Source organism: Neodiprion lecontei, chromosome 7 (assembly GCF_021901455.1).
Source record: "Neodiprion lecontei isolate iyNeoLeco1 chromosome 7, iyNeoLeco1.1, whole genome shotgun sequence".
NCBI classification, from domain to species: Eukaryota; Metazoa; Arthropoda; class Insecta; order Hymenoptera; family Diprionidae; genus Neodiprion; species Neodiprion lecontei.
The window spans coordinates 4,124,962-4,140,993 of NC_060266.1; the positions used below are offsets into that span (position 1 = coordinate 4,124,962).

General features: G+C 37.5%; 1 protein-coding gene across 5 annotated transcripts in view; it reads left to right on the top strand.

Annotated features, from left to right (window-relative positions):
* Positions 1–16,032, top strand: part of LOC107219348 (hemicentin-2) — a 165,580-nt gene that overhangs the window by 15,242 nt on the left and 134,306 nt on the right. For all 5 annotated transcript variants that reach the window (XM_046744892.1, XM_046744893.1, XM_046744894.1 and 2 more), the window contains one exon: positions 12,324–12,456. In XM_046744892.1, coding sequence (XP_046600848.1) covers positions 12,413–12,456 — 44 coding nt within the window. In that variant the 5' untranslated portion in view covers positions 12,324–12,412. The remainder of the gene's footprint in view (positions 1–12,323; positions 12,457–16,032) is intronic.

A 16,032-nucleotide genomic window follows, 5' to 3' on the forward strand; every position in this document is an offset into this window, starting at 1 on the left:
AATGATTGCGTGCTTTTGGTCTAAGATAAGCGAGCAATCGACTCAAATATTATTCAAATTCTGCAGTAACAGTAGATTAACTGAATTACCGACTGACGGTAAATTTGACTGACTATTAAGGGGATATATAATTGTAAGTCTCGAGCTCCATGTTCTGACACAAATATGAAAAATATGATTTTAAAATGTACAATTTCATATTCAATTTGAAAAAAAAGGATCAATGTAGCATCAAAATTGCTGTCGTTGTAGCCACAAAGTATTGGAGTGTATGATAATAAAAAAGTTGAGAATGTTTTGGTGGTCAAGGTACCTTTCAGGCTTTTACAGGACAGTTTTACGATGAATAAAATTTGGCAGGGTTATCAGATTTTATACTGAGGAAAGTACGTTTCCTTGATTTCAAGCAACATTTTTACCTGTATTTTAGAAACAAAATTTAACACCCTCCATTTGGATGCCTTCGTTGTCAGACACACCCTGAAAGATCTGCCAAACACCCAATAACCCCTGGTGTTCACTGTAGAAGGAAAAAATGAAGGAAAAGATGCTGACAAGATGTTGATCACCCAAATTTGTCGAAGCGTCGAAGACGCGCTTGGAAAATAAACTGCCCCTAATTCTATCCGAGTATCTCTCTCCTGGGAAGCAGTAACTGCTCGAAGGTTTATATTGTTCGAAACCCTCTTCGGAATACCCTCGCACAGTTTAACGGTGGACGTGTTCCTCTCGTCCGTTGGTTGAAAATGAAAAAAAAAAATAAACGGAAAAGACGAAAAAAAAGCTCAGACAAAGTAACCCCGTGTCGTTTTTCACCTCCAATTAATGCCAAAAGTTGAGAGTGGTGCCACGGTTAACAATCCGGAACAGTTTTCAATCGGAGAGTCGAGGAGGTTGAGGGATCAAAGTTACGGTTACAGGAAAGTTTACGGTCTGAAACCGGTAACGAGACAACTTTGACGTTCATCTTGATTGGCCAAGCCGTGCTTCCGTTATATTTAGCGGCTTAGAATGGGATTCGTCTATGATATACACCGATAAAACCGGTACCAAACGCTATTACGTCGTATCGCTGTCAGGATGTTCGCCTTCCGACATTGGTCAGCTTTGGTCTCCGTTGAACGGACACACCTGGAACGCCAGCTCAACTCGGGTATTACACGAACGTTTGGAAAATATGCGCGTGATAATAAAGATGATGATAGTAATAGTAACGGTTTATTCATGTCCATGGCAATGTTGGGCGAAGGTTACATATGAATAGAAAATGGAATAGGTACAGAAGTACTCGAAAGTATTACAATGTTAAACTGAGCTGTGGATAAGAAGAGGTGCACTGAGAAAAATTTCATTTGTTACAGTAACTAGAAAAATTCAGTAAAACAGGTATCGCTAGAAAAAGTGTTTGAATATTGTTGGAATGACGAACTAATTTTCAAACATATACGATTATTGATGAAAAATTTATAATCCTTCGACCAAAATATTGTCGAAAATATTTTTATAACATAACGTTGAGATTGAAATTCAAAAATCTACCCAAGAACTCGATTCGATAAACAAATTTCAAGATTGTGACAACATTTCAAATCGAAAACGTGGTCATGTCGCCATTTTGTTATTAATTTCAACGATAAAATTCTAAAACGTTCTTGAAACCATAAACAATGAAACCCTGAAACTCGAATTGCTCCGAGTGTTTTCATTTTCTTGATAAAAAAAAAAAAAAAAAACTACAAATAGGTGCGATTTTAGACCGTCCAAGCTGTGCTCCTCCCCCTTAAGCACGGTGTCAGTTTTACTCTGTAATCTCACCAGGAATCGAACAGTCTGCTTTCGTAACACGAGCTTTGTCGCAGATAAAATAAAAAAACAGCGGTAGATGCTCGGTATAATGTTTGCCAAAAAGTGACAGTGGGATCCACTTTCAATGAATTCGATATCTTCTCCGTCGTATCGATGTTGGAACGAAAGTTTGACCGTAATAAAAAGTCCCAAGGCGCCGTGAATCGGAGTGGTAAAACTAAATTGACTTCACCGTGCTGCATGCACTTCGTGGGGGGGGTGACCAGTGATATAGTGTTCGTTAGGTTAGATTGAGGCAAGTGATTGGATTATAGAGGGTGAGTGATTGATGACGTTCTTAACAGGGTGATAGTACCGGATAAGAAATACGTGAGGTGTTTTTTTTTTCTGTTCTTTCCCCTTTTTTTTCTCTCCTATCTTTCTCGTCTACTCGATCGACAATAACACGGAGAAAACAATTTCCCTGAGTGTGTGAAATTCTTCTTACTAATGCTTTTAAGATACTTATCATGTCGCATTCGCATGCTGGTATCATTTCATCGATACATTACTAGTGTTGAATGAAACCGCGGAATGGTGTACGGACATAGTAAGGAAGATATAGGTGAATAATTATACCGAAATATGAGCTGAGCAAAGGTGAAACGGATCGGAAACGAAAAGGAGTGAATTGCGAAAAGAGACGAAGAACAAAAAATAAAAATAAAGCCAACGAACAGACAATGCGGGAAAATGAATAAATGGGGCGGATTTGTGAGACTACTCATTGGTTCGTTGATTTCTCGGCACGATTGAAAGACTTGGCAGGGATTGAAACAAATGAGGTATCATTTGAGAGCTTAATCAACGGGTTAAGCTCAGGCGGGGTTTGGCTCTTTTCGAAGTCTGTGGATGGGCGAGGGGGGAGGAGGAAGTCGAGGCATGGAATGAATGAGTGACGCAGTGACAGAGGCGGAATTGGCCGAAAATTGATGATGCCGTTTTTGGTTGACTAACGAGTATTTCCCTGAGAAATAATAAATGTAATTGACGGTTGATAGGCGTTTTCCTTGATCGATCGATCGAGCAAGAATGGTTTGTTTCTCTCTGACTTGTCTCAGCTTTTTTGTTTTTTCTTTTCTTACATTCGTCAGCATTTTTCCGCCTACGTGGAAACCCTTAGTTTTTAGAAACTGAACGAAGATAAAGCGACAAAATCATCGTTGACTGACTAAATATTTTTTTTGATAGAATCGTAAAGATGGAACGGAGTTAAAGTTCCGAATTTGAAATGTTCCGAAGACGTCCAATTTCGAATTATTTGGTGGGGAGACTCGAAGTGACGAAATCAAACTTTGCGTGAACAATAAAGCTTCAAATGGTTGAAAACCCAGCTGCTCAAAATTCCGAACAGTAAAGTTCCGGCAGAGCAAAGTTCCGAAAAGTAAAGTTTCGAAAATTAAAATATACTCACACAGCGTAGTTTACTCAACGACTAAATGTAAAAAATCAGAATGACCAGGATTGCGGATGTAAAAATATCGAAAATCCAAAACAAAGAAAGATCAAAGTGTTGAAATTTTACCGAGCCAGAAATTCACAGAACTGAAAATCTTCGATCATTCGGAATTTCGATTCTTCAGATTTCCAAATTTTCTCATTCTCGCACTTTAGGAACTTTGACTTGTCGAAGTTACGCCCCCTCACAGTATTTCATCCTTTCGGAATTTAGAGCCTCTGGTTTCCGACCATTCGAAACTATGATATTTCGTCAAAGTTTGATTTCTTCGTTTTAAATTTCGTCACCAAAAAATAAAAAATTTGGCACTTTCGAAACTTTTCAAATTTAGAATTTCACCCCCGCCCCCGTCAACATGCAGGCTATGAAGTGAAAACAAAAAAGCAAACAAAAAGAAAAATAACAACAACCTAGCACACCGATCAACCGCTGAATGGATCATCGAGCTGCGCGCGATTCGTAGATGATGAATTTGAAACCCCTCAATATTATCAGGTTCGCATGGCCGTAATTTTCCCACGGTAATTCAACCCTGTTGTAAACGCGTCTCCGCTGCAATGACGAACTCTCGAAACCCCGATACGTGAACTCTATGAAAGGAGCCTCGTAGCAAAGCGTCAAAATTTGCGGGATGCCGCTAATTGGATAAAATTTTCACTAACGGGCTTCAAACCCTCTCCGAGTAAAATCGCTCCCGTATATGAACCGCGTAATATACCGATACATCGAGATTTTGCCTCGCTGTTAAAGCGAAGGAGAAGAAAGAAGAGAGAGAGAAAAAAAACGAAAAATCTGCAACCGAAGATATTATATCAAAAACGAACACACGATCGTTTTTTTTTTTTTTTGCGTTGTTGGAAAAATTGCAGCGCATGGTTTTGATCTATTTGCTTTCTTTTTTGCTTTCAAGCAAACGAGTCGAAATCCTTTTTACAAAGTAGAAAATACGATATCGTTGAGGTGAAAGAGAGAAAAAAAAAAAAAGAAATAAAATGAAACTTTTTTCCTCGAATTTTCACTTTTTGATGTTATTATTTTCTAGAGCTCCTTGCCGCAAAATCGTATTATGTGATATTATAAAATTGTTGGAATGATGAAAAATACGGGGACAAACAGTTTTTTTCATTGAGTACGAAGCTCGCTGCGCCATCAAAAGGATACTTTCCTCTGTCAATATTTGCGGTACGTCAAAAGTATCTACGTGACCATTTCCTACGGTGAAAAAGGAAGAAAAAAAACTGGTGAAATAAAACTAAAAAAAAAAAAAAAAAAAAAAAAAAACGTTGTCTGACAGAAATCCGCGAACGAAAAAATCCGCATATTATATGCGACGGTGAAATTTGTCTCCTCTGGCTGTCCGAAAGGAAAATTCATTCCTTTTGTATGTTGCTATGTATACGATATTGTACCACTGGTTTCATTCCCACCATCAGGGTTAATCGATGTAAGATTTTGTTATTTCCTGGCGCAGTCCAGAATCCCGTTGAGATGGTAAGAAATGAGTAGAACTTTTCCGATTCTAACTTGTTTCATAATTTTTTCTTCTCCTCGTTCTCTTGTACGAACGCAAGTGTATAGGGCATTCCGTGAGATTTCGGTCAAGATTTTTTTACGCCGATGTCTCAGATTCGCTTTATAATTTTCTGTGTGAAAGCACGTGACGAAAAATGCAATCGAAATTTTGTTTGAGAATTTTTAACCCAAGTATAATTTCAATACTTGTTAAAATAAGAATCTTGATTTTTGAGATCTGACAAAAGTGACAAAAATCTTATGAAATATAACATAAATTTTTTTTTTTTTTTTTTTCAACGCCTGTTAGAAGATGGAGATTTCATAACTTCAAAAAATAAATCAGTAAAATAATAATAATGAAAACATTACAGTTATTGGATTGAATTTTTGACACCAGAATGAACATAAAATGGTAGGAAAAATTTCTATTCAGACAGATATCATAATGAGCTATCAAAAATTTTTCGCTACATTTTACAAAATTTTTCTGAATTTTTCACATTTTAGAAAGTGGAGTTTTTTTTTCAAGTTTTTAAATTATACTTCAGATACGCTGGGTTGGAAAATTTTGAAAAAAATCTGATTTCGTTCTTCGTGTTGAACAGTCACAAAAAGAAAAAAAAATCTGATAAAGCCAATCTGAGACATCGACGTAGAATCTTGATCGAGATGTCATGGAATACCCCGTATATATACACACGCCATTTCTCTTCTTCTTTCTTGGATATATTTATTTTCCCCACGGGTTCGAGACCGCTGGATGTTCGGAAAAACCGCGTATCCTCGAGAAAATCCTCACCGTATAGAGTTTATGCCCAATTTGGGGGAGGAACGTTTGCGGCAAAAGCGGCGGATATTTACCAGAAGGTGTACGGCTGATCTCACGGTCCAGAAATTCTCCGCGGTTACCCGGCAAAGATCCTCCTCTCCCTAATTGCCCGCAAAGTGTAATTAAATTAACCACCGTCTCATTATTAAAATCCACCACCACCCATTGCAATGGTGTTTGAAAAATTCATTATTCATTATTTTACCAATTTCAAGCGTTATTTAAATTCCGGCCTGTTGAAAAATTTTATACCTTTATATAACAACAACAACAACAACAACAACAACATTAATATTATAATATATAATAAAATATTATCACCGTCGTAAGACCGTCCGCAAAATTCGTTTTAATCGCATCGTTAATAAAGCCGGTAACTTTATAATTCCCCGTTTCGAATGAGAGCGTAAAATTTTTTCCCACAAGAATTTTAAGTATGCAATAAACACTGCGGGTGAGAAAAAAAATTTCATTACTTAAAATTATTCAGCAGATTTTTCACCCGCTTATCGCCTACAATTCAAAAATACTGTTTCGAATGAAACGAAAAAAAAAAAATAAATAAAAATAAAAAAAATAAGATATGTTTTAAAATTCTTTTCATCACATATTATTATCGTTGTTATTATTATTATTATTATGGTTAGATCCGAAAAATTTTTGGGCGTTATGCGCCAGCAATGTTCGAAGAATGAGGATGTAGCTGTTCCGAAAAGGGTAGCAAGAATTTTCAGTACATTATATTATGATATTACGTTGAATTGTGACGATTCTACAACGCTGAATTATTCATGACGTCTGAACCAGCAGATCCCCAAGCTCGTCAAATTTTTCCATTGTCTACGTTTTTTTTTCCTTCTTTTTTCTTTCTTCTCTCTCTCTCTCTCTCTCTCTCTCTCTCGCTCTCGCTCTCTCTCTTTTTTTCTTTGTTCTGTTTTCACCGCAGCTGAGAAATTTCGTCCGATTTTTTCAAGTGTATGAGAATCAACGAACAGTAACGCCCAACTTTTACGTTCCGGATGAATTTTGTCGTTTTGTAAAATCCGTGTATATTTTCCGATCGATGCTATGCTTCGAAACACAATCACATGAATTCACCCATTAAGCGTTAAGTAGGTGGAAATAAAACGAAGACATTGAGGAATAAAATTCAATCATAGAATTTTTACTACTTTTCTTCCACATTGTTATCGTTTGTTTTTTTTTTTGTTTTTTTTTCCAATTATTTTGAGACTATTGATATGAGAGCTCGACGTTGATTTGAGGTGAGAAGAACGCTAGTTTTTGCTACGGTGATTAGAAAACATATAGCTAGGGACAACGGTACGTGAAAAAAAAAAGTGAGAAAGTTAGTTACCGATAGAATAAATTTTATGAGGCTGAAGTTTTTAGCGTCAACGTAACGAAGCGTTGAAGAGAAAAAAAGTTGGCATTTTTCTAAGGCAGAAAACGATGTCGATCTGAAACCGCAGCCCATAAAAAATATTAGGTTGAAGTTGGTAACGTTATTGTTACGATTTAAATGCTGATGAAAAATGTTGTATTTCGAGATGTTGGAATTGTTTAAAATTCATTAAACCTTCGTAAAACAAGACATATTCATATATTGAAATCTTTGTTTTTTTCAAAGTAAATGTAAAACATAAGAAAATGGTGAATTTTTCTCAAAATTTCGTTACAATAACGTTGCAAAATTCAACCTCGTTAGATTTTCTATTTATAAGCTGGAAAACATGTTTTATTTTTTTCTTTCAATTTGTAACTAAAAGCATCTTTTTCGGTTATAAGGTGACGAAAGAGGAAAAAAAAATTCAGCTCCGGTTATCGCTTAGTCCTTAACTTGTTTCATTTTTGACCACAGTTTTTTTAACGATATCTGTTTTACTCAATTTTTCTACTTACTACTAAAAATGAAATTTTCGTCACGAAAGTTTTAAACGCAGAATCGAATACGAATCGTTTCAAAATGGCGTCGGAATGACAAATTGAGGCGTGTTGACGATACTCGGTGGTTTACGGACCAGAGCGGAGGTCGAACAATTACCAACACTGGGCTGCAGCCGAACGGATCGGCCATGGTGGTACAAGGGATGTAATTCTCATTAGCCCGCAATGCCGGCGGATAGTCAGGCTCAATTAGTATGATAACCAATTGGCAGGGATACACCAGCCGCTTTCGGACCGATACTAAACCGTCGATTATCTCCTGCATCGGATGTACAGCGGCGCCGTGGCTTCCCGTCTAACGATTCGAATACACCCGCTAAATAATCGACGCAAGAGCTGATGAAAATTTGACTAGTCGAGTCTGACACGAGAGGTGTTTCCTTGCCAGTTTCTTGATCTTGTCATTGATCCTCGATAATGCGAAAAGAGGAATTTAGCAACCAAAAGCTAAGTTAGAATCGCGAAAAAATATTTAAAACGCAAGAAGTAAAAACTTCGTGATAAAATATAGAAATTAAAGAGAGACTATTTGAGAAAGAAATAAATAAAAAGTAAATGAAGTGAAATCTGAGAGGCAAGTTTACTGGTGAAAACACCATTGATATTTACAATTTTAACATTATACACTTGTTTATAGAATTTGTTTGTGGAATGAATGAACGAATGAATCTTAATTTTAAGGACGACTCGTGTTTCATCTAATGGAGTCAAAAATAAGAGAAACCGTGCTATGTTACATTGTTAAATCATTTTTTATGAACTCGGTGATTGAATTGTATTCGGTTTATTCATTTCGTAATGCTTACAATTAGTGGATAATATGTCACGTTGATTTCGTAATTTGTGTTCGTTTTTATCGTCGGCGTAAATAACATTGCTGGAAATTTGTTGAACTACATTTTCTTCTCTTTATCTTTCCTCCAATTTTCATTCCGTGATTCCGCACCGAAGACGTGTGTTTTTTTAAGGGTGAGAACTTTCTTCGTTTCATCAACTTTCAGGCCCGTCCCTCGTATTTTATTTCTTCAAGTTACCCTCAGGATCGAGCCAATCATTCTCTGACTTTGTTGAGCTTTCGAGTCCATCCGATGTATCCCTTATTTGGCCGATTGTTTTGCTGCCGATTCCTGTTTTATCGCTGTATTTCAGGGATACTCGAGACTCACCCTTACATATCCCCGACATTCCCATATAACCCTACTTTCGTTTCCCAAGTTTTTTTTTTTTTTTTGTTTCTCCCTACTTACGATTGGCGGAAATCTTTCGACCTGCAAAAACAGAAGCTGTGAAGTTTTTAAAAGATAGAAACAGGAATGTGGTAGATGGGTTACGTCAATCGGTACATAAATCGATTTATTGCGTAAACGTCGGTATTTCGATGAATTCCGTTACCGAAAGAAAGTGGAATTAAAAGCGAAAAGTCATAAAGTGCGGTGAGAAGGAAGTGGAGAAATTTTTTCACTCGATTCTGTACAAAGAATTTTCTTTCTTCTTCGTTTTTACCGATATTTTACGCCTGGATTGTACGACATTCTTCAGGGGTTATTTTCGGTCGCGATACGGGAAACTCTTTGGAAGGTTGGGGAGAAAAAAAAAAATGCTTAAACGAATTTCGAATTCTATTCGGTAGCTCTGTTCTCTTTGTCAAGGAAAAAAGAAACTCGCCACTCGAACAGCCGAGGCGATTAACGAACGAGGACACGGAATCCTGACACTTTGGCGAAACAAAGGCCCCGGAAACGCTTCGAACTCAGAAAGTCGAAGCTTCCTGGACGCCGTTACGTAAAGTACAACCGTTGTTATCAGCCGGACAATGAAATCACTCTGGGAAATTGTTTTGAACGCGTCTCGCTTCCCGAATTTCATCCGGAAAATAGTCGATCAAACGGACACAGTATATTGCTTGTTAAAACTTGAGCGTTGGAAATTAAATACATATACTGAATATTTTAAATCAAAGACTCATATGACTACTAGGTTTTTTAAAAATGAATTCAGTTCGGCCGAAAATTTATTTACCAAGCTTCAATTTTCGCGCCAAATTACCAAAATTTTTCAATTCCTCAAAACTTTCTCATCAGAATTCAGTACGAATGAGAACTTGAGTTTTGGATGAAACTTGATTCATTCGAACTTTAAGCACACGTTCAATGATGGTATTTTTTACGGACGGAACGTTTCTTTTTGGAAGTTGATACATTGAATTTGTGTTTTTTTATTTCAACGATCGAATTTCGACGGTATAATACTTGGGGACAAAAACTCTACGTAAGTATCTTTAAGGCAGGGGAAATTCCCCCAGATCATTTTCACGATGTCTCTCTTAATGGTACGGTTCCGACATCTCGAGGGATTGCTTCATGCCCCACTCAGACTTGAACTACTCTTTTTTTTTTTTTGCTCTACTACTTACATATTTATGGCTGATCTTTGAGGGTCAGGGAACATCTCAACTCTCAAGTACTTCAAATTTACCGTACTTGCTAATAAGAGAGACGAGAAAACTGTCGAAGAAATTGAAAACCTGATGGAATATATTGAAATATTGTACCAGCTGGTGATATGAACGGAAACGAAAGTTTTCTTTTGCAACTAATGACAAACAGGGTTAAATGACATTCTATTTTTTAATCCCAGTCTCTTTCAGAGATTGTAATTCGTTGTCGAAATAAGGTTCATTTTTTTAGAAATCAGTTCACCGTAAAATACAGGTTTTGTCTTTCGACGGTGAGAAAGAGAAATTCAAATTCAAGGTGTTAGAGAATAGATATATTCAAGTGGATCCCTTATTTGAATCCATTTTAGAGGGTTTCCAGATTGAACATATCAGAGAACCGAGATCGAAAAAATGTTGAGGGACAGAAAGTTTTTTTTCGGAGCCATATTTACTTATGCATAAGACGATAAGTTTCCCATCTTCGTTTCATTTCCTTTCGCCTTGTTTGCTGAACTTGATCTACACCTCAATTCAGAAAATACTTCTATAAAAAAAAAAGAAGAATTCGTTTTACATTTATCGTATACGGTTTTGAAATTAACTTTTTAAATATTCTTACATGAAAGTTGGGGTTGAACGAAACTTTTTTCGCGAGTAAAAAATAGTCCAAATACACTTGAGGGTAAAATAAAAGACACAGTGATGAAAAAGATTTCGTCAGATACGTAACTTTGATAACTTTGATGTGTTTGAAGTTATACTTAATTAGGATTTTTGAAAGATCAATTTTCTCATTTAATTTTTTTAACGTACATATATTCTAGTATATGCACAAAAAAATTCATGTCCATCCGACAAGCATTCTCAAAGTTACGCGGACATTTTCTAAGACGCCCCGAAGCGTTTGAAAGTGATTTAGAAACTTCGTCTCAAATTCTTACACAAGCTTTATGAATATATTTTTCGGTCTCGAATCGACGGTTTTTTTCTCGTCGATAAATATTTTCTTTCTCTATTATTTTAGCTTTGAAAATCATTGTTTTTACAAATAAATATCAGAATCAAGTTCAACGTTGCCCCAATAGGTGTATAAATTTTTTTGATAATAAATTGAAAAGTCTTTTCATGAAAAATTCTTGAAAAATCGTTTTTCTCGGCTTCCTGACTAGGTACAACCCGTGAAAGGTCAGGATTATTATCCCCACCGTTGCCATACCTATTTTCAACGAACGAAATTTACGCATTCAAAATTTGTATCTACAACGACTCGTTTCACCCTTATTATACGGATGCCGAGTTACGGCGGCACGGTCCCTGAAATTCCCCATAAGAAATAAAACTTTCGGCTAGTCCCGAAACGTGTCATTGCGGCGTGTATATTGCCTCGGGTTATACACGTGTCTACATACCCAACGTGTCGAACGTTCATCTCGTGCCAGTAACGAGAAGCTGTAACTCGACAGGTAGCCATAGTCGCGCTGACGGTGTTCGGAATTTTATGGGGAAAAATGCGGGTTTTGCTTATACGGCGAGCTTCCAGCGGGGACCATTTCCCGTAAATGTTGCCTCCCCGTCGTTGCATGCTCGGCTTATACTCGCCTCTCCTGCAATATTCGCTGTGTCGCGCCGTTTCCCCGATATTCCTGCCTGTTATATGCATCGGCATATAAATGACCCAAAGAGCGACGTCTTACCCTCCAACCGTACTTGGCTCGTATTTCCCGATAATGTTATTCACTATCACACTCCGAGATCAAACTTGTCCTCCACCTCCTCCCGGGTCCCTCTTGTTCCCTTTGAAATTCTAACAGGATGTGTTGCGTCAGGTGACAGCGGTGGGATTCGGTCAACGTTTCACTGGCAGTCATTATTCGTCGGTAGTCACTTGGCATTTCTCAACCTTGATAGGTCACTCGGGGTCAATTTCATCCAAAACATTCTTCAATATCCTCCTAGAGTCCCTTACTCTTGGAAATTTGCCTCGTGGCGACATTCTTCGCGCGAAATCAAGGCCTTTTTCCACATTCTTGGCACTTTCTTCAACTTTGCGCATGGTTTACAATATTTAAACAATCGGTTTTTTTCAGGAAAACTGAGAGAGAGCTTTTTCTGCCATCGTTAACAATACTTGGATAAGTTCACATTTTTTAAACAAAATATCACGTTTGGGGTCAATATCGCCCAGTGTGGCAGTTGTGCGATTCTAACGGGTTGGGACCTACTAGAATTGAATGAAACTTTTGTGAGAGACAAAGAGTCGGTGCAGTAAATTTTGTTTTTTCTTCTTGCAGTACCCGTCATTTCGGAGCAAGGAGTCGCCGGTCAGAAAGGAATCTTACCCTGCGATATCCAGCCACGCGATGCAAACGACGCAGTATCCATGGTACTCTGGTTTAAGGAAGCAGATGGAGAACCACTGTACAGGTGAGACAAAAATACAATGATTTTTAAGATTCTACGGTAAAAAACATTTTTGTGGTAGACTGCAGACGAGGTTTAATACTCGGTAGTTTTGGATTTGTATCAGACAGTATTGGGTTCATATTGAACATAAATGTTGGATGGTGTCAAATTGACACGGAATATAAGTGTCAGATTGACATTGGATATAAGTGTCAGGTTAAAGTTGAATATAAGTGTTGGATTGGCATGGAATATAAATGTTAGGTTCAAATTGAATACAAGTTTTTCATTGACATGGAAAAAGAAAGTCAGATTGACATTCTGAATATGTGTAAAATTGAAATTAAATAATTGGATTGACGTGGGATATAAGTGTCGGTTTAAAATCGAGTTCCACTATCAATTTGGAACTAAACATAAGTGTCAGAATAACATTGAGCGTAAGTGTTGAACCGACGTGAGATGGCGTTAAATTGCCATCGGTTATTGTCACATTGACATTAAATACAATAGTTTCATAGACATCAAATCATAATCCATAAAAGTTGACACCACATGTATCTTAAAACATGTCAATCCGAAAAAAGGTAATGAAATTCTGAAATATCGATGCAATCCTCTAACTCGACACGATATCCTATATCACCGTACGCCGATAGTCAATGGTCACATAAGCGATTGGTCGCTCGATTAAATTCCTTGAAGATCCTCGTAGGTAACAGTGGACTTGAAATATGGTTACGGTATGGGTGTAGAAATGGCCTGGCTGTGCCAGGTTCGAAAGAAATCGAGTCATAGCACCGGCATGCCGTATATATAAGTATGAGTATAAGTCGTTCGAAAGAGGGCGCGGAGGACCGGACCGCTCTGAGCGTACTCGGATCCAATCCAATTCAGGATCGCCGTGCAGCATCCCCCCCCCCCCCCCCCCCCACCCACCCCCCTTTTTCCCCGAGAAGAAGATAGAATTAGGCCGATCGCGAGCCATAAATCGTCTGGAATCACAGGGTAGGTAAAAATCCGGGAAGGCGACTCGCGGTTGAAATCGATCGATCGCATCCTCTCGGCGAGGAGCAGAACGAACAGGAAGTCCAAATTCTCGGGCTACAAACCCGACTAACGTTACGTTTCTTGGGTATACCGAAGGAGGAATCCCTCAAGGGTGGAAGGATTCGGCTGGTAAATCATATTGAAATTTCTACCGCATGCAGGACTTTCCCACGTTATACATGCAGGTACATGTTATGGTTCAACGTAATATATCGCACACTCGTGAAATACGCTCCGAAGTGCACATCGTACGAGAATCTCTATACGTATTTTAAGTATGTCACAGAACGGATAAATTATTTTTAACGGAGGAATGGAATCGTTAAGGGGTTATACCCTTAAGTCAGGAGGACGAAAAAAATGATTACTCAAGAATTTTTCGTCACGAGACGTTTCAATTTGTTGATATAAAAATTTATACACGTATTGGGGTGACGTTGAAATTTTGTTCTGACATTTTTTATTTGTAAAAATAAGGATTTCTAAAGCTTGTGGTGAGCGAGATATTTCTGGACTGGATCATATGAAATGAAAAAATAAAAAAGATTCTGTTAATACAAGGTATAATCTGATATTCAATCGAAGGAATAAGCAAAATTTTAATTTTTAACGAAGCGTAAGCTTCTCAAAAAAAAAAAAAAAAAAAAAAACAGCGATATTCCATAAAAATTTTCATCTCAAATTCATTATAAAATGGAAAATATTTATCGGCGAGAATAAAAACCGTCGATTCGAGACTGGAAAATATATTCATAAAGCTTGTGTAAGAATTTGAGACAAAGTTTCAAAAGCACTTCCAAACACTTCGGGGCGTCTTAGTAAATGTGCGCGTAACTTTGAGAATATTTATTGTATTGACATAAAATTTTCTGTGTACGTTACAAAAATGGAATTATAAAACAAAAAATCGATTTTTGAAAAATCTCGACTAGTTATAACTCCTTAAAAATAGATGCTTCGAGTTATGCGTTTTGTTTTTTTATAATTATACTCGTTGAATTCAACTTTCGGAGGAAGGCCTTCCTTTGCGTGGAATTCGTAATCTTGGTAATGGTGGAAGTCAAACTTGACTGTCGATGAAGAAAAAAAAAAAAAAAAATTCCTACCCCGTAAAAAGTTTGCCGCAAAATTGTGTTACACCAAGTCGAACAATACATCCTTGCTTCTTCTCTCGTATCTTGTACCAGGCACTCCTGCTGCGATCCTTTTACGGACTACCCAAAACTTTCTCATATCTTTTTCTCGAGTTTGAATGATTTTATTCCGAACCACTCAACGATTTTAAACTTATCGGATTGTTCAATTTTTCAAGCAGCCACTTTCTTCTTCTTCTTCCCCTCTATTTTTCTCTCTCTCTCTCTCTCTCTCTCTTTGTCCGTCTCCGTTTTTCCACAGCACAGAATCGATCGGAAGCTCGTTCTAATCATCGTTGAACAAATGGTAGAAATCTGTTAAAAATAATTAAACCGATTACACAAATCATCCCGAGGGTGTTTGCTTTATCGATACTCGTTTTTTTATGGGATTGAAAATATGCGCTGGGATGAAAGAGCACCCCGTATCGCAAGGGTTGCGATTCGATACCACAAAGGAGTGAGAGAACAAGGTGAAATGAAGAAGGTGTAAAGTGCGGTGGTGAAAGGTGGAGGGTTTCGTTTGAAGCTCGACTTTTACAACGTACCGTGGCTGAAGCTCGTTCCTTCTCCTTCTCCTCCTCCTCCCCCTCCACCCGAAACAATATCAATTTTAAGGGGCGGTGGAGGCTCCATATTTTTCACCACCCTTCGGAAAAAGGACTCTGAAAAGGCGTGCGTCGGCACCAAGTGTGTTGCTGAAGTTAATAAGGGTCGCAGGGTTTTGGAATTTTTAAACCAGATATAGAGCCGCTGCCCGTAAGAGGACCGAGGAACGGATGGATGGGTCTGGAAATGACTTCTGACACACGGTTGGAAAGAAAAATGTCCCAACAGGTCAACTGAAATTTTTGGGGTGGCTTGACCATCTTTTAAATGCATTACCAAGTGACAAAAAAATTAACAATTACGAGTTGAATATCGATATGACAATTTAAATGTTTAAATTACAAATAATTGATGTCATATTTATTAATAGAAATTTAACAAATAATATAAACGCTCAGTGGATCTGGTGGGACGTTTGGTTTGATAAAAAAATTCTAACAGTGCAGGTTACTTTTATTTCAATGAGAATTCAAAACCCGAGCAAAAAACAAACGATGAGAAAAATTTACTCCGACTAACGTTAAGTCAGCTGATCGTTTCTCGATATTGAAACTGCCAAAGAGAGTTCGGCAGCTCTCTTAAATTGTGGATGTTTATTCTTAGGGAGGAAATTGTATCAACAGTTGCAGCTTTGCAGAAACGGATGCGAACCATGTTCCATATTCGACGATATCAGAGTCTTGTTTTACAGAGTAATCGGAGATAATGCTCGTACAGTATGAGAAACTGGCAAGTACTGGAGTTAGAAACTCCATACTGATAAAAATTTCATTTATTACAGTAACTAGAAAAATTGAGTAAAACA